The 21,293-nt window shown below is 38.5% G+C and overlaps 3 protein-coding genes across 15 annotated transcripts in view; 2 read left to right on the top strand and 1 right to left on the bottom strand.

Moving 5' to 3' along the window:
• c2cd5 (C2 calcium dependent domain containing 5) overlaps nucleotides 1-2,725 on the bottom strand; it is a 30,076-nt gene extending 27,351 nt beyond the window's left edge. For all 13 annotated transcript variants that reach the window (XM_018756019.2, XM_018756022.2, XM_018756028.2 and 10 more), the window contains exons 1-4: nucleotides 2,430-2,725; nucleotides 672-774; nucleotides 480-566; nucleotides 78-249 (exon numbers count right to left, since the gene is read on the bottom strand). In XM_018756019.2, coding sequence (XP_018611535.1) covers nucleotides 78-249; nucleotides 480-566; nucleotides 672-761 — 349 coding nt within the window. In that variant the 5' untranslated portion in view covers nucleotides 762-774; nucleotides 2,430-2,725. The remainder of the gene's footprint in view (nucleotides 1-77; nucleotides 250-479; nucleotides 567-671; nucleotides 775-2,429) is intronic.
• A 4,540-nt stretch (nucleotides 2,726-7,265) lies between these two features.
• On the top strand, nucleotides 7,266-9,392 carry LOC108936366 (troponin I, slow skeletal muscle-like). Its single transcript, XM_029248804.1, has 5 exons — nucleotides 7,266-7,331; nucleotides 7,534-7,665; nucleotides 7,998-8,087; nucleotides 8,328-8,510; nucleotides 8,738-9,392. The coding sequence occupies exons 1-5, from the start codon at nucleotides 7,266-7,268 to the stop codon at nucleotides 8,837-8,839; spliced, it is 573 nt and encodes a 190-aa protein (XP_029104637.1). The 3' UTR covers nucleotides 8,840-9,392.
• A 5,735-nt stretch (nucleotides 9,393-15,127) lies between these two features.
• On the top strand, nucleotides 15,128-17,533 carry LOC108936365 (toll-like receptor 6). Its single transcript, XM_018755702.2, has one exon. The coding sequence runs from the start codon at nucleotides 15,128-15,130 to the stop codon at nucleotides 17,531-17,533; it is 2,406 nt and encodes an 801-aa protein (XP_018611218.1).
• Nucleotides 17,534-21,293: the final 3,760 nt, after the last annotated feature.

Below are 21,293 nucleotides of genomic sequence, written 5' to 3'. Positions count from 1 at the left end.
GAAAGAAAAAGGATTTTGAAAAAGAAAATTAACTTAATATGAGGAGAAAATGGTGATGAAATACAAATTCAACATACCATGTATAGTGTCATAGATGGGGAACCAGCCAGAGATTACAGTTGCAGCTTCAGACGATAAGAGGGGATCTATATCGATGTAGACCTTGCCTATGGCATCATTAGCACTGTATGTGTCATGGTCCAGCACTGTAATCTGTAATGGCTCATCTTGCAAGTCCTCATCATCCACCTGAGTATAGATGTTTCAATGACAAAAAACTATCGTATTAGTTTATATAAAAGCTTTAACTCTTCCTTGATCACATAAAGCGATGGCAGAAAGCGAAATACAAATTTTGAACATACAAGTTGCATATCATCTCTAAAAAAATGCATTTTGAATGCTGAATGCATAAAGTTTGTCTTTAATTGAGTTTTATGCATTCTTCATGGTGAATGATATTTCAAAAATAAATTTACCTCAAATTTAAACCACTCAGAGTTCCACTGGGGGTTTAAAGACTTTGGATACACATCAGTTTTAAATGTAGTGTTTCCAAATTTTACCTGTGAAAACAATTATTTGTTACCAACACAATCTTATTGAAAATATAGTGATAAATACATCATCACATCACAAATGAAGCCTAATAAGTTCGACGTCCCACCCACCTCAACGAAAGCATCAGTCAGATCGCTGGCCCTGTCCATAACAGGTAATTGGCGTCCTGCCACAATTTTGGCTTTAAGCTTTCCTGGCATGACTTCACCGGAACTACAAAATGAGGGAGATGTGTCACAGGTGAATGGCACACATAACAAGGTGAGTCAAAACAACATGCATAACTAACAAGGGTTCTGACTAAGTGAAGACTAGGAAGTGATACAATGTACAAACACACCATCAAAACAGAACGTATACATGACTGACTGCATAATGACCTACAGCAGTTTGGACTAAGTTTACATCTATATAAGAAAAAGCCAATGGATAAATAAAACACACTCAGCTTTCATTTAACGGGATTCCATACCATGAAAAACAGCTACAGCAGCTTATGAATACAGTACATGTACCCTTTTTCATACAATGGGCTTACTATTCAGCACAAAAGTATTTTACCTGCACAACGTGTATGTTATTTTTTAACTATCATTCCCTGTAAAATTGTTCAACACTTGCATCACTCTCGTAAAAAAAAAAAAAAAATGCATAAAACTAAACTGAATTGTATCATACTTTTTGGGGCACAGATACATACTTTGTGTCTCAAAGTCAGCAGCTGTTTGCCCTTCAGTGGTATAAATCTGGGTATTTTCCAATTAAGTTAACCTTTAAATTACCTTGAAAACTTCCTGTCCTACTGATAATCAACTAATCACAATGCTTGATTAAGGTAAATCTAATATCACATCTGAAACAGCACATTCCATATTACTATTATTAGTTCATTTAGCTTCTTTCAAAGCAATTTACAATGTCAGGCTACCTATTATACAGCTAGGAAATTTCTACAATTCATGGTAAGTACCTTGCTAAAGAGTAGTGGAGCAGGAGCAGAATCAAAAATTTCATAGTAATGCAACACAGCACTTCTAACATCATATTGCCTGCAGTTTGGACAATGACAGACATAGGTAGTGATCTTACAAATATATTTCTTTATATGATAAACATCTGCTAGCAGAATCATTTAAGATGCCTTCGTTTCAAATGTATCACTCATGCCAGTGCTCCCTATATTCACAGCAAACCTCTTCGATCCTGCATTGGATAAGTGGTTAGTTAGAATGTGTGAATAAAAACTGACATTGAGACAAGATAGAAATAACTGTTACATGCATTTTAAAATATTTTGGTGTTATCAAAATGCATAACATAGCTTTTATGTTACTGCTGTAATTAATTTTAGGTGACATTTTTAGTCCGGGAACCAATTTTTACATTTTTCTTTTGTCCCAGAAAATAAATAATGCGGCTTTGTATGATGATTTCACTGAAAAAAGTACTTTTATTATGGAGCTGTGGGTGTATTAGACCAGACAGGTCAGCAAAGACCATTTCCAAACACCTGTGTCACATATACTATAGGAAATTGATCTAAAAAATTCCCCACCCTGGGTTTGCGGAAAATAACTCACACCTTCTGTCTTCAATGCATCTGGTAAACACAACAAAAGCAAAAGAGATAGGACATTTACTCAGTAGTCAGGCTATGTTCCTTGCAGCATAACAGAGGAGCGATGGGGATGGCGCGTGCAGGGCAGTCGCAGTGACCATGCAATGCATGCAGGCCCGCGCTGTGCTGTTAGTGTTTATACACAAACTCGTTTCACTTCACTCACACTCACTGTAGCTATTTCTGATTACTTCCAACTTAAACAGATCACAGACACAAAATTACAGGACTAAGTAAAGGCACAACGTACAGCCGTGTGTTCAGCAATGACGGGTTCCACTCAGTACATGATACCGCTGGTGTTAACACCCATCTCTTCCACCTCGTCTTCCACAACACATGATGATTGAAGGTCGCGACGCTCCGATGATTTTTAAAGCGTTATTAGCTTGAAATGTCGTCACATTTTCTACAGTATTACTGCATTACAACTCAGAACCCCCATGCACCGCCCGCGTACTAAACCCATGATTGGGGGCGAACTAACACACAGTGTTTAAACCTATCACTGACTGACATTAAGCAAACACTGCGTGAATACAGCGCACAAACTACTTCCGGGGCAAAAAAAAAATTGCTTCCTGCTTTCTAAATGCGGAAATATAATTATACGTCCGGTAGATGATATCCCAGCTACAAGACGCTTATACTGTATAGACGGGAAAAGTGCGTTACTAGAACAGCTATAAAAAATTCCCCTCCCCTCAATTAATAATGGAAAACGTCACATGTATACGAATATATACTACAATATTATGTATACTATATATAATATATATTTTCATATTCATCTCTCAGACATATATTGACACAGTATTGAATATTTAATCTTCTGTGAAACTGTTTCAAACACAACTATCTACATCAAAACAGATAAAAAAGATTCAAAAGTCTACTGAGAATGAGATTTTCATTTCCATTTTAGGCGGGTATAATTTAAGAACTGGATCTTTAAAACAAATGGCGCATTTTTTCTTAGACGTAAGGGTTGCTGTTGCAAATGTTTTTATTATTTTTATTAATAGGTTTATCTATTAATGGACTGGAATTTAGCATCTTCCGGAGTAGACCGCGGAAACTAATCCCAACGTTTCGTTTCATATGTTGGAAACATCCTCAGGGTTCTGCATCGTAAACCGTTAGACGTTGTCTCCACGGATCATTGATTTAGTCTGTTATCTATTAATGTTTTGCTTGGTTTAATAATTCTAGATACTGCTTGTTCTTTATAAACTATACCATTTCCAGTTGCTTTCAATGTGAAAATTCAATCAATTAACTGAAAACCAATGAGACGCAACAAATTTGTATCAAGTCCCGACTTTTAATTGGTAGAGTTAATTTTATTGTTTACATAGTTATGCATACCAGTTCAGATTTAGTGTGAAATTCATTATGGGGTGAACTTCTGTAATCACTCATATTTTTTTGTAGTTTTTAAGTTGAATTATAAAAATCTTTTCCCCTCATTTGACTTAAACTGAATGTCAGTGCCACAGATAATCTGTTTGAAGCAGAAATAAACTTTGATTGGTGGATATATTTAGCTCATGAGATATACCAGATATTCTGGTCATCCCTGGAACCCAGTTTTACCATTCCGGTCACAGTTCCAAACCCCCAAACCAAGGTGTCAGTTAGTGACCCCATGCCTGAGGATAAACCCACCTAACTGTTTCACATGCTATAAAAGCAAATGATGTTAAAGGAGAACAATTCAACTTTCATTCTTTATTTATGTTCAGCTGTCATTTGTCCTCACTGAGCACCTGTTTTCATTAACAACTATAAATATCAACTCCTAAATAAAAATATTTTAACACTCGATGTCTGCCGCACTTGTGAACTTCGTTTCAGTTGAATCAGTTTTGTCAAGGAGACATCCCCAGTGATAAATAGTTAACACAAGGAGCGTAAGCACCCGAAATCATACTGATCGTACCGATATTGAATAGTATGATATGCATTGTCTGCAAACCAACCCATAGCTAAGTAAAGGTTATTGACAAATGGCATGAACAACTGCTGTTACCACTACTGCGATGAAGAGCATGTGCTAGGGTTTCCTTCATTTGACCTTTCTGTGGTGACATTGGAGTGTGTTTCTTTCTACTGTGTTTACACGACAGCTTCTAGTTTCATCTGCCTATGAGAATATTGCACTTTAGATGTGAATTTCTAATTGTGTCTGAAATATTGAAAACTGGCAACTCTAAGGCTGTCACAAATGACAATTCACACTCCTGTTTTTTCACTATTATATTATATTATTAATTATTTTTCATTATTATTTAAACTTTCGTACCATAATTAATGGCAGCTGGTAATAATCAATAGTATGGATAAACTGTGATGTAGACTTTTCCAAAATTCTTATATACATCTTTCTTTATCTCATTTTTCATAATTTTTCACAATTATTTCTGGGCAGCTCTGGATAATATCAGATGATATGTTCACTTCTCTTTACATGTTCATAAATGAGATCAATTCTTCCAAGGAGGAAATAAAGTATGTGTCATAATTTATTATTATATTTCTCTGCCCTGTCACATTGACATAGGGGTATTGTTTCATTCTGGACAGCAGCTTGTGCCATTCCACTAGCATTGTCCTATATTTACTGACCAATAGCTGTTCAGACATAAAGACACCTATTATTGCAGCCATTCCTCAGTGCTCATCCACTCATCTAAATCAGCAAAGGTAACACTGCATCAGTTACTTAATAGATTTATTTTGTGGGTAACTTAATTGTTTTGCATCTAAAAAACTTTTATATGCTGGTAATGTTATAATAATTCCAATAGTGTTTTTCGATGATTCTGTAATATTTAAACAGTTGTCTTTCTTTCAAAGGTGTAACCATGCCTGATGAGTAAGTATCCCTTTCATATACAGTCAACTTTTTATAGAGTTTTCAATGCTCTTTTAATCAAGAATATGGTTTTAACATGGCTTATAGTCGTGTCCTTCTTTAAATACTCTCATATTTTTGTCTAAGCATAAAAGATATTCTCCTGCAAAGTCTTGGTGTAACTTCAATCTTTGTATTGTTAGTATTTCTTTTGGTGTTAGATGTACTGGCAGTAGTATTTGGAAGTACAGACAAAGATTATCTGTTCATAATTTTCATTGTGATTTTTCTGTCCATTTTTTGGGATAAGCTTTAAATCCGGTGAATAGATCAATACCAATTTAGCACCAGCAGAAAGTCTGAATCTTTCTTAATATCGTACTTATATGTTCTGATGCCTAAATTTTTACATAGGCACAAATGTCTCATTATGTCTATAATTTACTGCTGCCTACTGTCTTTGAGACATGTCAAGCATGTAAAGTATGTATTTTTCTCAAGCCAGTTCAACTTGATAATGGTTCTGTATGTGCGAGACCCAGTTTAACTGCTAGATATGTTAACCTCAACCTTTCTGTTTCTGCTCTGTGTGTTCGTCTCACTTTTGATTTTTATTATCAAAATGGAAATGGTAGTAAGGTAAGTTTGTATTGATCATTGTGTTTACTTCTATATTATATTCCTTTTCAATTCAGTTAATTGCTGAAATCCTTTATAATTCATTAACATGCAGTAATAAGTGTTTAATATGTGAAACTGTTTCAAACACAACTGTCTTTTTATCTTGATACTTTCATATTAATTAACTTAATATGAAAGTACCAAGTAAAAGAAGAAGAATGTACTTTATTGTCCCTTTCCAGGGAAATTTGTCTTGGACACCATGACACGGCCAATGCACAACACTGGACTCACATAAAAGAATACATACCCTAACATACAGTTAGAAAAAAAAATAAAAATAAAAAAAAATAAATTAACAACATCCAAAGTTTAAAAATCTCTATATACCAGTCTAAAACTTCAGTTTTGGAATTCCCTATTTAATAATTTAACTGCAGTTGGCACAAAAGAAGTCTTGTAACGATTTGATTTAAACATCAAAATTCTAAATCGTCTCCCTGAGGGCAACATGTTAAAGTTCTCATGTAAAATGTGTGTGTCATCAGCCGCAATTTTTTAGCTTGTTTTCAAAATAGATGCCTCGTACAACTCCTGTATGGGTCTTTTCCCTTCCCACCATATAATTTTTAGAGCAGTATGTACTAGTCATCCAAGTTTCGATTTTAATTGGACAGTCAAGTTTCTGTACCATGCTGTAATACAGTACTTAAGGTACTTGGTACTTTCATATTAAACAGCTGGTAAAGAAAGGGTTCTGTAAGATTCTTACAGCTCAGGCAGAATGTTTAGTACTGCATGTGTTCTTTTTAACTCACCTTGGGTTACGGCCAGAGAGTCTCTACTGGCTGTGTAATAACCTTTCAAGAACCTGTACGTCAGGTGTCTTCAAGAATGAAGTCAGCAGTTTATTAGGGTGCAAGTGAAGAATCTGTAGAACAATGGTCTCTAGGAGAGGCATCAATGTTACAGGTGCATCCAGCCAATGAGGCTACAAAACATCTGTCTACAGGTTGTCAGCTTTGATAAGGGGAAGTGCTGAGCGTCTGGCAATTTGCAGCCACCAGTGGGACTCGTTTAACTGTCTCATTGCATAGTTGCAGTTCATTATCATTCCAACACTAAGGGCCTGTGCTCGCAGTATATGGAAATGAGACATCGCCCTGCATGCTTTGCATAATTTTTACTTATTACTTGCATTGTTTTAAAATGATCCTCCTGCTCATAAGAGATAAGACAAGAAAGATGGTTGTGATATGTGTATTTTGCTAATAGGGCCGCAGTATTCCCAGACCGCTCCATCCTAAGGGTGAGGCTAAGGTAAGTCCACTGTGACCTTTATGATTATGCTTAATATATCAGTGTCCAATTACAAATGTATAATTAAAACACGTGTAAAGTCAGTTTTTTGCTCTGTAACATTATTGTTTAAAGGTGGGTGAATAAATACATTTGAGGCTGCTTATAACCCAATGAGATACGGTTTATTTATACTGTGAGGTTTATCAATAGGCCTGGGGGAAGGTGAAATTTCTGGAAAGTACCTGCAATATGTGTTTGTTGATGACTGTAGTAAGAATCAGTGAAAGGAAGAAATAATGAGTTAGAATGTTTTTTTTTCTTTTTTTGCAGCCCAAGAGCAAGATATCAGCCTCTCGCAGACTGTCTTTGAAGGTAGGAGCCTAGTCCAGTCTATACTGAAAGTCATGCCTTCGGAATGTTCCTACCAAAGAGTGCACTAAAAAACCAAATCAATAATTAACAACATGCACGCTTTCAAAATCTGTCTTCGAGGTTGAGAGTTATAAACTTGCCTCTTTGTTTGTCATTCTGTGGGGGTTAGTCCCTTCTTTAATAAATCCCTATGGTCTGCCAGATCTTGCTCCTGACTAGGGCTAAGGAGGACCTTGAGAGGGAGAAGATGGAGAGAGATGAAGAAAAAGTACGGTATTTGGAAGAAAAATTACCTCCTCTGCAGATGTCCGGACTCTCAATGGAGGAGTTACAGGTGAAAGATGGGATCACTGCTGATCAGTAGCTATATGGTACAGGCATCATTTACTACTGGCCAGAACAGGAAACAATACAAGGCACTCAGAACATCAGAATATGCTCTTAATATCAGCATTTAGGAGTGACACTGGGCAAACTATAATAATCATTTCTGTCATTCAGTTTTACAGAACAGGAATTTCTTAATGAGAATTTTAAATAATTAAATGTACTATATCAATAACTATACAGACTTGGATAGAATTGTATAGTATACCAAAATAAGTGAACATATTTTGCTACCGAGAACCTTGATGATGTGCTTGTATGTTTTGTCTCTTTACACAGGCACTTTGCAAGCAGCTGTATGCAAAAATTGATGTTGTTGATGAAGAACGATATGACTGTGAGGCAAAAGTGATCAAGAACAATCAAGATGTATGCTTTTTTGCCCAGCTTGTTCATTTCTTTTAATATTATAGCATCATGCCTTACTCTGATATTTTAAAATTTACCTCGTATTCATGAAATTGGAGGTTCAGCTCAAAAATACAACAGCGCTCTCCTCCTGTCCAACACTGACGTTGATTCAGTTATTCTTATCTCAACTTCTACTCTCTAGAGGTGCTATGATGTCTGCTAGGTTTGACTCCACTGTACTGTTCTCACCGGATCCAGATCCATGAGTTGAAACTGAAGGTCATGGATCTGGGAGGGAAGTTCAAGAAGCCGGCACTGCGCAAGGTGCGCGTTTCAGCTGATGAGATGATGCGTGCCCTGCTGGGATCCAAGCATAAGGGTTCCATGGACCTCCGTGCCAACCTCAAGTCTGTCAAAAAGGAGGACATCAAGCAGGAGAAGGTATACCCACATAGTCTTTAAATGCAGCTCGAAGCAGGAGATACTCAAGAGAATCGCTGTTGGTGACAGTCACCTACAGAACACATGTTCAGTCATGACAAACTGAGATATACCAAAATGAGTTGTAATGTGCTTCCAAACCATCTTCATCTACTATGAAGTTTTGCTCAAAAACCCAAATTTAACCTATCGAATCCATCTCTTACCTATTGCATCCTGTTTCACAGGTGCTTACTACTGAGGTCGGGGATTGGCGTAAGAATGTGGAAGCCATGTCCGGCATGGAGGGCAGAAAGAAGATGTTCGATGCTGCTGGTGGTGCCCAGTGAGCCCCAGTGAGCTAGTACAACATGCTTCAGTAAATACTGAAGAAGAGGAAGTGTGAAAGGGAAGAGGAAGTTATATATCTGAGTGTATACTCCAGATAATAAGGGATTCAGTTATATAGATTTCTGTGCAAAGTAACTGGTGTGCAATTTATCTTTATTTCTAACAGCAGGGAAATGAAAATGGCTGTGTTGGAAGGCAGGTCTTTGGATGAATTGAGACAAAGCATGGAAACGGAGTAGGAGAATGACAGCATCTAATGTGGAGTCGGTGTCAAATGGCTAAAATGATAATTAAAAGAAAAAATAAACATCTTTATTGGTGAAGCACCAGGAATATTATGTATCAAAGCAGACTTCCATAAAGACCAGAACAGAACCAACTATCTGACCACTGCTTGGATTTGAACATTGAATTCCAGGCTTAAAGAAAATAGTGGCTACAGCCTTGCAACTGACGTAGATTCACAGCATTAGATGTTTTTTTTTCCGAACACAAACTTTTCATTTCTTATTCTAAGTACTTGACTCAACAGTGCACTGTCAAGTGCCATTAGGGACAATGCAATCTAAATCTTTACGTGCAAAAATGTTTTCATATCACCTGTAATGTTTTGAAGTTTTTATCATATTGGGAATTTCTATTATGAAATATTGCATGTCATTAATTGTAATTATAAAATCTTAGGCATTTCAAGTCGCTACATGAAAAGGTGATTACCTCAGAGTAAGTTTAATCTTCTACAAATAGTGTCATTGCCTTTTCTTATGCGATCATTGGCTTTTTATTTACACTATATATATTTGGATATCTGAAGGCATTTATTTATATCCAGAAATTGTAATTTATAATATATTGTTCCTGGAAGAATAAAACCGTTATGGATGGCTTTGAAAGTATTTATCACTACAAAAATGAAATGTGACACATATGTTTGAGATAAAAATTAAACAATACTCCATTACACATCTTGTGTTAAGGTCATTAATGTGTTTCAACAAATCTGTTTTGATCTTTAATTTCAAAAACTTCATGTCATTCTTCACATGACCCCAGCCCTATGAAATGGAACTCTTTAAACCCAAAGAATACAATGGTCATTATCACTGTACTCCACCGCTAACACTTCAACAAAGACCCCTGGCCTATGAGGTATTTTTAGTTCTCTTTTTGACAGTTCGGCTCTCAGAATAGACATGCAGACAACAACCACACACTTCCTTTGTGATTTGTGAAGGCTGAGTGAGCACATGAGACCTTCCCAGATATGGCTAGTTATGTTTGGAAGCCTTCTCAGTGCTTCATGTCTGTCAAGTGAGATCAGGGTTTTGCATCCCAGCGATGTTTCAAATGACCGACCTTGGAGAACCCCAGAAACACCTGGGATATAACTATCTTTGCTCTTCCATTCAGGCTTATGAAAAAACACAATTACAAATGGGAAGACAGCTAGAAACATAAGAAATAAAACATAAGGTAGCATAGTAATGGGAATTATTTTCAAAAACACATTTAAGATATTTTGGCACATTTTGGATTTTACAAACACCAACAGTATCTAAACATCAAATGGCACCATTGCAGCTTAGATCAGTAGCATCAGAGTTTCAGCAGTGCAGTCTGTGATTAGGTTTACATAAAGCTTAATATCAGCACACTGTAAAATACGTACAAAAGCCAGAAGTGGCAAACACGTTCATACAAACAAACAAAGTAACTGATCATTCTGGAAACAATCTGTACAACGCCAACAAGAGATTACATTGAGTTCATCCTTCTTCCCCTTCCCATCAATGCTGTGCTGACATTGACACAAGGAGAACATCTTTAGCAGATAAAGACACTTGGAAATGCTCATAAAAAAGTTTCAGTATAATGAATCTTATAGCATGTTCTGGAATGGTCAGTGCATATTAAAGCAGAGATTCTACTTGTGCTCTGTGGTTAGGATTGAAATAGGATTGTTTATTTTGATTAAAAATAAACTGTGTTGGTTTTTAAATCACAAATGCAATATAATATTCATTTTCCTTTAGTTTACTATGTACATATTTAATATAGTATAGAGATTATTCTGCAATTTAACAACAAATTCAGTATACAGACGGTCCTGACTTATGATAGGGTTACATTCTGATAAACTCACCGTAAGTCGCAAATATCGTAAGTCGAAAATGCATTTAATACACATAACCTCCCGAACATCATAGCATGCGATGGCCATTATGGTCTTGCTGCCTTCATGCTGAGTAATTATTTTGAGTTTCTCCTCAAGAGTAATTGCCCTCCTCTTCTTCTTCTCACCAGTAGCAGGAGACACATACGGACGTTTCGTAGACATGATGGATGCACAAAACACAACGTGGATACCATATCCAAAAAACAATGGTAATACAGAACACTGCAGAGTATCGGTTGTAAACACTAGCGACCGCGTGACAGACTGGGAAATGTGGATCGCTGTCACTGCCCAGCATCACAAGAGAGCATCGCACCGCAAATCACTTGCCTGGGAAAAAAAATAAAAATTTGAGGTATGGTTTCTACTGAATGTCGATCACCAGCTTGCCATTTTAAAGTCGAAAAATTGTAATTCAGACTATTGTAACTCGGGGACATTCTGTATTAATTTCCTTCATTATATTTAAATTTTAAGACTTAGAGCACTATTTTTAGCAGAAATTTTTCTCTAAGGCAACTTACAATGAATGCTATCTAGCATTAATAAAAATTAATGGTAAATGGTTTAGGGGGTGCGGTGGCGCAGTGGGTTGGACCGCAGTCCTACTCTCCGGTGGGTCTGGGGTTCGAGTCCTGCTTGGGGTGCCTTGTGACGGACTGGCATCCCGTCCTGGGTGTGTCCCCTCCCCCTCTGGCCTTACACCCTGTGTTGCCGGGTAGGCTCCGGTTCCCTGCGAACCCGTATGGGACAAGCGGTTCTGAAAATGTGTGTGTGTGTGTGTGGTACCAAAGCATTCGGGCCCTTACACCCAGACTGTGTAACAGTTTCTTCCCCCAAGCCATCAGACTCCTCAATACTCAGGGACTGGGCTGATGCTGGAACTATTTTGTTGTTTTAATAATTATTGTCAGGACGCCCGGCTGGGGACAGGAGGTAAGGTGATGGACCCAAGTGCGGGTCGGCTTTATTTCAGGAGGGGAACCCTGGGACAGACGAAACCAGTGGTCAGGGACAGGCAAAGGTCGTTTGAGGCACAGACGACGGTACACGGGCGAAGCAAGTCTCAGTAGCTGGGTGAACACGTGAGGGTCAGAAGCCAGGAGATCAGAACACCAAGCAGGGACTAAGGCAAGGAGTATAGGCTGATACTGCAACTCCACAAAGGGAGGTGTTTGCAAGAATCCACACCTCTGTGAGGTTATGGAGCTACCTGACCGGGCTAACAAGCCGCAGGTGCGGTCGCTTGGCTTGATTCCTGGGGGCGTGACAATTATTCTCACTCTCTATCACTCACACACTATGGGTGAACCTGAGATGGTTCAGTTTAACTTCTGTTTTTGTAGAGGTCATGCTGAAGAGTCTCCAGTGACATAACTGACAGGCTGAAGAGACAGACTCTGATCAAGTGTTTTCCTGATCTGTGCAACACAGACATGGGGAGAACATGCAAATTCCACACAGACTGAATAGAGATCAAACCCACATACCCATACACACACACATTTTGCACCACCCAGGCAACGTGAGACAGCAGCGCTACCCACTGTGCCAGCATGTCGTCCGTGACTTTTTTGTCTACGCTTGAAAAATCTGAAAAAGTTGCAGCATGCAACTGCATAATTCACTTATTTGGGTAACAATATAATAGATCAAAATCAAGCTGAAAGCCTTACATGGTGTACATTACTTACAGACATTGTTATACTGTACACTTAACTTAATAATTAGCTATGGATTGAATACTTAAAAGTAGCGTTAGACTTACTTCCCCAAACCCACACAAAACCACACACACATACACAAATATGACTATGACCACCACCAACACAGGTTCAGTTTCATAAGTTCAATTCTGGGAAGTGGATTTATCAGAGGCTGAAGAGAAGGCGTTGAAATATTAAAGTTTGTTGCAGGAAGTTATGAGGAATTACCAGTCCTTCAGCAAGTCAACAGGTAGCAGAGTGAAGATCTATAGCTCACTGTGAATACAGAGCTCCCATCAAAAAAGGTAAAAGTTCATCTGTAAAATGGTATAAGCTTGACTCAAAGGATGAATTTTTCTTTTGCTACGATAGTTAATAATTAACTGCATTATATCAAGTTGCATTATAAATTAAGTGAATGCTCTACTGCTCTTGGGATAATGCAGATCTTGTCCTCGTGTTATATATGCAGATGTAATGTACTCATAACGTAACCGTTTTGGTATTTTTATGTTGGTGTGACTCAGTGTTGCAATTGCAAAGAAACAAAAAAGACTTGGAAGTTCTGGTCACCTTTTTCAAACACCTTAGACGGTACTGTATGGTCACCTTTGCTAATTGTAACCCTACGCTTTCGAGTTTTATTACGTGCCTGTATGTGGATACATTTTCTGTGTATATTGATTCTGTCTTTATACTGTTGTGCCATGGTTCTTTTCTGTTATTTTGTTAAAGCAAATAAAAAAAATAAATCAATAAATAAATAAGGATTATACTTTGCAATACCATGATTTTAGATGTAATTTAAATAGGTACATCACTTCTGGAGGTTACCTTACATTACAATCAGACTTATTACAATGTGAATTTATACTAAATAGTCTATTTTGTCATACTTCTATTTTTAAATACATTATGCAATGTTTCTAATTGTAATGCCATGTTTCATTGTACTTGGAGAAGGAAGAATTAAGTCAAAATATTTTATGCACTGCTGGGTTTGATTCTGCTGAGTACTTCCTGTCAATGATTGTTATTCTTCTTTTATGTAATTTCTTTCCTTTCATGTAATTTGTCTTTTTTCAAGTCACATACATTATAAGCATAAGTCTGACAACAAAATGTTTTTCAGATTTTAAAGAAAGGGTACGTTTTAAAAGTATCAAAGAACAATATAAACACAGGTGAAGCAGAGCATCCAGAAATTTGTTGCCCTTCTTCATTTGCAAGTATTTGGTGAAATAATGTTTATATGTGATATTGTGTATGGAAAATATGGAGAGATGATAAATATTAAAACAAATGATTTAATCAGCTACCTTTGCTCATACATGCACAATTAAATATTGTTGTATCATAAATCATTGTTAATTTTGCTGCTCTTCATTATGCAAATGAGGGAAAACATCATTTGGTGTGCCCGTAAGTTGCCTGTATCTCTGGTTTTCAGAAGTGAAGTAAAGAGCAAAGTGGTATTGGGTCACAGCAACACTGAGACAGAAATGGGGCTCCCAGGATCTGAAAATATATCCACAGTGAACAAGGGCTAAAGGCACATGCACTTAACAAGGGCAAAAGGTTTCAAGTATTTCAAGTATTTCAGATTGTATGAGTGAGCTTGAAGTTTTGTTCCTGCATTGGGAGATGCAGGAAGGGAAAACATATAGATCAGCATTTAATGTCACTAAACATCCAGTCAGAGTCATACTCTCATATCTCCAGCAGCAAAACAGCTTTTCACTGCAAATCCACATGGGGTGTAAAACATTTACATATATGTATTTAGCAGGCGCTTTTCTCCAAAGCAACTTACACTGGATACTACGTAGTGTTATCAGCCCACACACCTTATTCACCGTGGTGACTTACAGTGCTAGGATACATTACTTACAATGGATCGCTCATCCACACATCAGCGGAGCACACTCTTTCTGTCACTCACACACTATGGGTGAACCTGAACGGCACGTCTTTGGAGTGACGAAGATGTGCTGCATTACTGGAAGGAAATTACTAATGATAAATAACGGCAAAAAGTTATTTGCATGGTCTGCAGATGATGGAATACACAATAAACTGTCTTTCAATACTGTCTAATTTATTGACCTGTGCTCTGCTTGTACAGACAAGTAAATATAACTAAGGTACAGCTTCCAAATGTGCAGGTCTGCTCTACTATTAATAAAGACAGTTATGCTTTGATCCATAATCATGTAATTCAAGTGATAATTTATGTGAATCATAATCTCAGTTCAAAGTTCATATTTTGAGAAGATGAGTTTAGGTTAACCAATGGAGCAGGGAGTGGGCTGCTCAGTTTGAATGTTTTCCTTTGTTTCAGGATTGATATGGCTCTGAGGTCAGCGCTTTACTTCCACCTATTGCTACTCACAGCAGATGGAAGAATGTCCCATCAGAGAGAACCCATGTTCTGCAAGGTGTCTAGTGACAACAGAGTGGACCTCTTGAACCAACATCTTACTGAAGTTCCAAGAAATTTGCCAAGAAGCACTCAATATCTTGACCTGTCTCACAACAACATCACGCATCTGCATGACCAGGATCTGATGGGTCTACCAGATCTCTGTGTTTTGAAGATCACGCATAATGGTCTGCAGGATATCTCGCCCTCTGTATTCCAGGGAAACCCCAAGGTCCAGATCCTCAACATCTCCTACAATGCTCTGAGAATCATCCCGGAGCTGAATTTGCCTAATCTCATAATTCTAGACATTTCCGAAAACCTCTATGGATCTTACACTCTGAGGAAATCCTACAAAGATTTATTGAGCCTCTCATATCTTGCTCTTGGAAGCCCACAAGCACGATCAGTACATTTAGCTGATTTTGCACCACTTCATGAAATTTCTCTCAGGAAGCTTCAACTAGGAGGTGGTGTTGAACTGGATCATTATGAAGCTGGTTCTTTGGCTCAGCTACCTGTGATACAAGACCTGACTCTCAAAATGACCTTTTGTGAACATCCAGAGGCTTTTCAAAGCATCCTTCAAGACCTTGATCAAACAAAAACTGAGAGCCTGACCCTGATAAAGTTTGTTCCTGATCTGTGCAACGTTTCCAGTGATATAACTGACAAACTGAGAAACATGACCTACCTTGGCAACCTTACTTTCCAAGACACCTGGTTCAATAGCTCCGTATTGGCAAAAGTAGTGTGTAACATTATCCAGTCTCCAGTTAAGGCTCTGTTATTTCTTAACATAACCTATGCAGAAGACACAGATGGATTCAAGATTCATGATATTCCAGGGTACAATAAAACCTCAGAAGTGGAATTCCTAACATTTGATACTATTCATCATTATCAGTACAGTTTCCCTGTGGTCAGCATCAATTCAACATTTTTTCAGCATATAACTCAATTGAAATTTTCTGGCACTGGAATGAGCATAATTCCATGTGACTTAATCTCAGTTCTACCATCTCTTCAAATTCTTGACCTGTCAGACAATCTCTTAAGAGAACGAGGGTTGTGGTGGGTGAGATGCTCCTTTTCTCATGTCTTCCCTGCTCTTAGACGCCTCTACTTGAGAAACAATAAATTTGAAGACCTGGAGTTCACCTCAAACCACACCCATGGCATGAAAAATTTGACAGTGCTAGACCTAAGTGCCAACTCCTTTAAACTTATTGGAAAAACCTCATGGCCTTCTCACCTATCTGATCTCTCTCTGAGTGACAACACCCTGGGTGATCCTGTTTTCAATTACCTCTCTCCTTACTTACAAAGGGTTAATCTATCACACACAGACATTACTGCTTTGACACAAGAAGCTCTTTCTCAACTTCCGAGTTTAAAATCTCTGTTTTTGAGCTCCAACAATATCAACCATTTGCCTCCAGATCTTTCAGCGCCCCAGTTGGAAGAACTACATATTGACCAAAACAATATCAACACTCTTAAAGAAAACTCATTTAAAGGACTGAGTGGACTGAAGAGATTCAAAGCAGGAAAAAATCCATTTGCCTGCACTTGTGACATGTACTGGTTCGTGACCAGTTTCAATAAATCACTGTTAATAGACTGGCCATCAGACTACATCTGCTCCTCCCCAGATGAAATGGCAGGCATGGCTTTAGAAAAATATCATCCAGGTTGGGTATCTTGCACCCCATGGATTCAAGCAGTGATTAGTCAACTGATGACTCTCACTGTTGTTTCTGTCTTGGGTTTTACTTTCTACATTTTTGATGGTGCTTGGTATCTTCGGATGCTGTGGGTATGGTTGAGGGTGAAGAAGAGGGGTCACAAGGGGGCAGATAGATTGAAGAATGCCATCTTCAAGTACCACGCCTTTATCTCATACAGCCAGAAAGACTCAGAATGGGTGGACAACCAGCTGGTGCCCAACCTGGAGGCAGCACAATTCAGCCTTTGCATCCATGAGAGAGACTTTGTCCCTGGGGACTGGATCATAGACAACATCATCAACTGTGTGGAAAGAAGCTATAAGACGCTCTTTGTTCTCTCACACAACTTTGTTCAGAGCGAGTGGTGCAACTATGAGCTGTTTTTTGCCCAACACCGTGCTATGAGCATCCAGCAGGACTCTCTGGTCTTCATCCTGCTGGAACCCATTCCCACCGACTCCCTCCCCAAGAAGTTCCTGAAGCTGAGGACTCTACTCAGGCAACAGACCTACTTGGAATGGCACAAGGACGAGCGAAAGCAGCAAGTGTTCTGGGCCAGCTTGAGGAGCATGCTTAAGACAGCTGACAAGAACATGGTTCTGGAGCGTGTTGCTAAGGAGATGACAGATGTGTGTCCCTTAATCACAGACACTGATTAAGGACTAGAGGGTTTATTTTTTGCAGTGAAGTGAATCGAAATTTGAATAATTAAGTAATTGAAATTCTTTCAATATGATTTGATGACAGCATTATTTATTTTATTTGCTTACAACTTAATTTTTATGATTCCGTATTTTTTATCAGTGACAGAAAATACTAAAGGATAAACGTGGATCTTTGAGCACTCAATGTGTACTTTATCCTCTTGTCTAAATATGAGATACATCCAGTGTGGAAAACTCTTATTATGTGCATATTTCATCATATATAATGTTACTAGATGGAAACTTGTGTTTGAGCAACTTTACTTCCCCATACTACATCACACGCGACCAAACTCAGGGGGAAAAAAAAAAATTCTCCAATATTGTCAATGATCTTCCTACTTATGTCCACAAAATATTATCTTACTGAAATATATTTTTCAAAATTTCGTTAAACATTAAGCTTCGTCTAACAGAACTAAAATCTGATTAGTACTCAGTGTTGAGACTTATGACCAATTCTCCATTGTACAAATCACTAATGCCACTAACATTTTATCATGTGATAATGTTATATGTGATATGTTATTTTAGAATACTGCATCTCAAACTTTTCATTTTAGCTAATTTGAATAAATTTTTACTAATTTTAACAAATTTTTACGTGTAATCATGTTAAAACCCCACAATTGCAGGATCATTAGGCAGGTTGGAAATCTGAAAGAAAGATATAAAAACGAGGACTAAAGAGCATTCTTCAGAAAATGAAGTAATGGGATTAGATCGTAGGTAAGATGATAAGGTAAGGGAAGTAGATAGTTGAAGGGATGTTAATGGTAAATAGTAAATTGGTCAATGGTGTCGCTGTACAGTATCTTTAACTTTAAATTAATGGCTGCTAATATATGTTTAATGGTTATTGCAGTTTTATTTTTTCAGAAACTTACACATAAAAATTAAGGTCAGGAAGGTTACATGTTTCTTTTTCAGCTTTGTAGCTGCCCATTTTTCCAGAGTGCATTGTTCTTCATCGCATAATCTCCTCAATGCACACACCCAGTAGAACGTGTTTGGGGTGGAGGTCTACAGGCTGAAAACTTTGACATAGATTTTGGCAGCAGGGTGATTTCAGGAAGGCAAAGTTAATTCCCAGACCCTCAGCAAGTGAACAGGCAACAGAGTAAAGATAGATAAACCTGGACAAGAAGGACAGAGCTGCATTTAAAAACGGTAAGTCCACGACCCTCTCTGCTAAGGTTCCGTGTATAATACCCAGATTTTCCCAGCAAAATTAAATTCCTCTGGATTTTACATACGTTATATTTTTTTTATTTCTGCCTGAGTAGCTAAAATATTTTCACCAAAAGGTATGTTTAAACATATTACAGTTAAAGCTAAATATTTTAGGAAAAGTTAAAAAAGAATACCCTCATTTGTTTTTTTTTTTGCTGTGAATACACAACATATGTTTGTTCAATGTGAAAATACTGTTTCATGTTTAACTTACTTTTATAATTCCTTTGTTTCATTGTTAATTTCTTGATTTGTTTTCTTTTTTTGCAAAAAGAATGAGTTTCAGTTTGCATACGTTATGCTCTGTTACATGTACATCTGTGTGGCATTTCCTGTTGATGAAATAGTCTTTCCTTTCGTAAACTATTTTTAGCAGATACTTTAAGAGGACGTAAATTTCAACAAACTATAGGTTTTTTACAAGCAGTGCAAGTGCAGTCAGTAAATCTGTTTTAAGAGGGTTATAGGAAGGAGTAAATTTAAAGACAAAAATATGCGTTTTCGGTAAAAAATGTCGATATAGGGAGGCACATTACCAACGAGTGAGTTTCTAGCTTCATCATATCAGGAATGCCTTGCCTGACTCACACCTCAGGGACTATCACTAATGATTACTTTAGTCTTTATGAATAAGCATTAATTTGTTGCATATAACACAATGGCATCATTGCTAATTACTGCTAAAATCCATTCATATTTTTGAGCGATTTAATATTGAAACATGGTGAATAATACTAATTCAAAATGTTTCACAAAAAATGATGTGTTGTTCTAGGAATAAGTCAGAACATAAATAATTTCTACAAAACTGTGGTAATTTTCACACCGATGAGACAGAACACTGTGAGATGGACCCTGGTGCGGCACTGGTGATTTAGGATTTGAGCGGGCTAAGGAAACTCATGATTGGGGGCAGGTGAATGTTCAAACTCAAGGGGCAAACATGGTACCAGGGATGATCCGGATACATGGTCGAAGGGACAAGACAAAGGTCATGGCCTTGGGAAACAGGATTCAGGAACAAGGAGACAGACTGGGGAGCAAAGAAGGAGATGCAAGGAGCTGGTTAGGTAATATGAGTGGAAGTTTCAGAAGCACAGAGGGGACTGTTGTCTCGATGAGATTCTTCAACTAGGAAGTGGTGGAGTTGTGCTTCTTACATTTATATTTATTTATTTAGCAGATGCTTTTCTCCAAAGCAACTTCCAATGAACTCTACATAGTGTTATCAGCCCACACACCTCATTCACCAAGGTGGCTTACACTGCTAGATACACTACTTACACTGGGTCACTCATCCATACATCAGTGGAAAACACACACACACACACACACACACACACACACACACACACACACACACACACACACACACACACACACACACTAAGAGGGAACCTGAACAGCGTGTATTTGGACTGTGGAAGGAAACTGGAGCACCCAGAGGAAACCCACACAGACATGGTGAGAAGATACAAACTCCACACAGACTGAGCGGGGATCAAACCCATGTCCTCTTGCACCACCCATGCGCTGTGAGACAACAGCTCTACTTGCTGTGCCACCCAGTTCTCATCCCCTCTTGATAATGGCCAGGTGTTTGGAGTTGAACTGTGTGGGCATGAAAGTAACCCCCTTCCCACAGGCGGCTTTTGCTGTCCTATGACCTCTGGGACGAGGTGTGGGTCTGTCACAGTGCTCCCTCTGGAAGTCGGAGACAAATGGAACAGCGAGGTCAGGTAGGGTTTGAGCAGGGACACATGAAAAGTGGGGCATATGCGAAAGTGGGGAGGAAGCTGGAACCTGTAAGTTACTGGTGTGACCCGCCAGGTAAACTTAAAAGGCTCAATAAACCAGGGACTAAGGTTTTTAGATGGCAGTTTCAACTTAATGTCCCAAATTGACCACACCCCGCCCTGGTTGAAAAAACAGGGTGCGGTGGTGCTTATCTGCCTCTTGTTTGTATCGGTGGGTGGTCGGGGGAAAGTGTTCCCACACCATCTACCAGACTTCTTGGCTGCTTTGGAACCATGCCCCCACAGCTGGCACATCGCAACGGTGGAGGTTGACACCCCAGGAGGCATTGAAATGGAGACAACCCCAAGGACAAATGGGAAAAGGAGTTCTGGGTGTTTTCTGCTCATGGCAGAAACCTTGACTACTGCTGTAGTCTTTGACTGCACTAGCTGTGAAGGAAGCGGCTGAGGGCATGATTCAAGCGCTCCACCTGCCCGTTATCCTGGGGATGGTCACCTAAGGTGAGGCTGATGGACACGCCCAACTTCTGCCAGAATGCTTTCGTACTCTGGAAGCAAACTGGGGCCCTTGATCAGAGACTATATCTTCGGGCAGGCCATATAGGCAAAATACATGGTGGAGCAGTTGTTCTGCCGTGTCGAGGGCCATGGGGAGTTTACGCATGGGAAGTAGGTTGGCAGGCGTTGGAGAAACAATCGAGGACCACTAAGATGATGGTATTACC

Source organism: Scleropages formosus, chromosome 24 (genome assembly GCF_900964775.1).
Source record: "Scleropages formosus chromosome 24, fSclFor1.1, whole genome shotgun sequence".
In the NCBI taxonomy this organism is placed as follows: domain Eukaryota; kingdom Metazoa; phylum Chordata; class Actinopteri; order Osteoglossiformes; family Osteoglossidae; genus Scleropages; species Scleropages formosus.
This window is presented reverse-complemented; position numbering and strand designations above follow the sequence as displayed.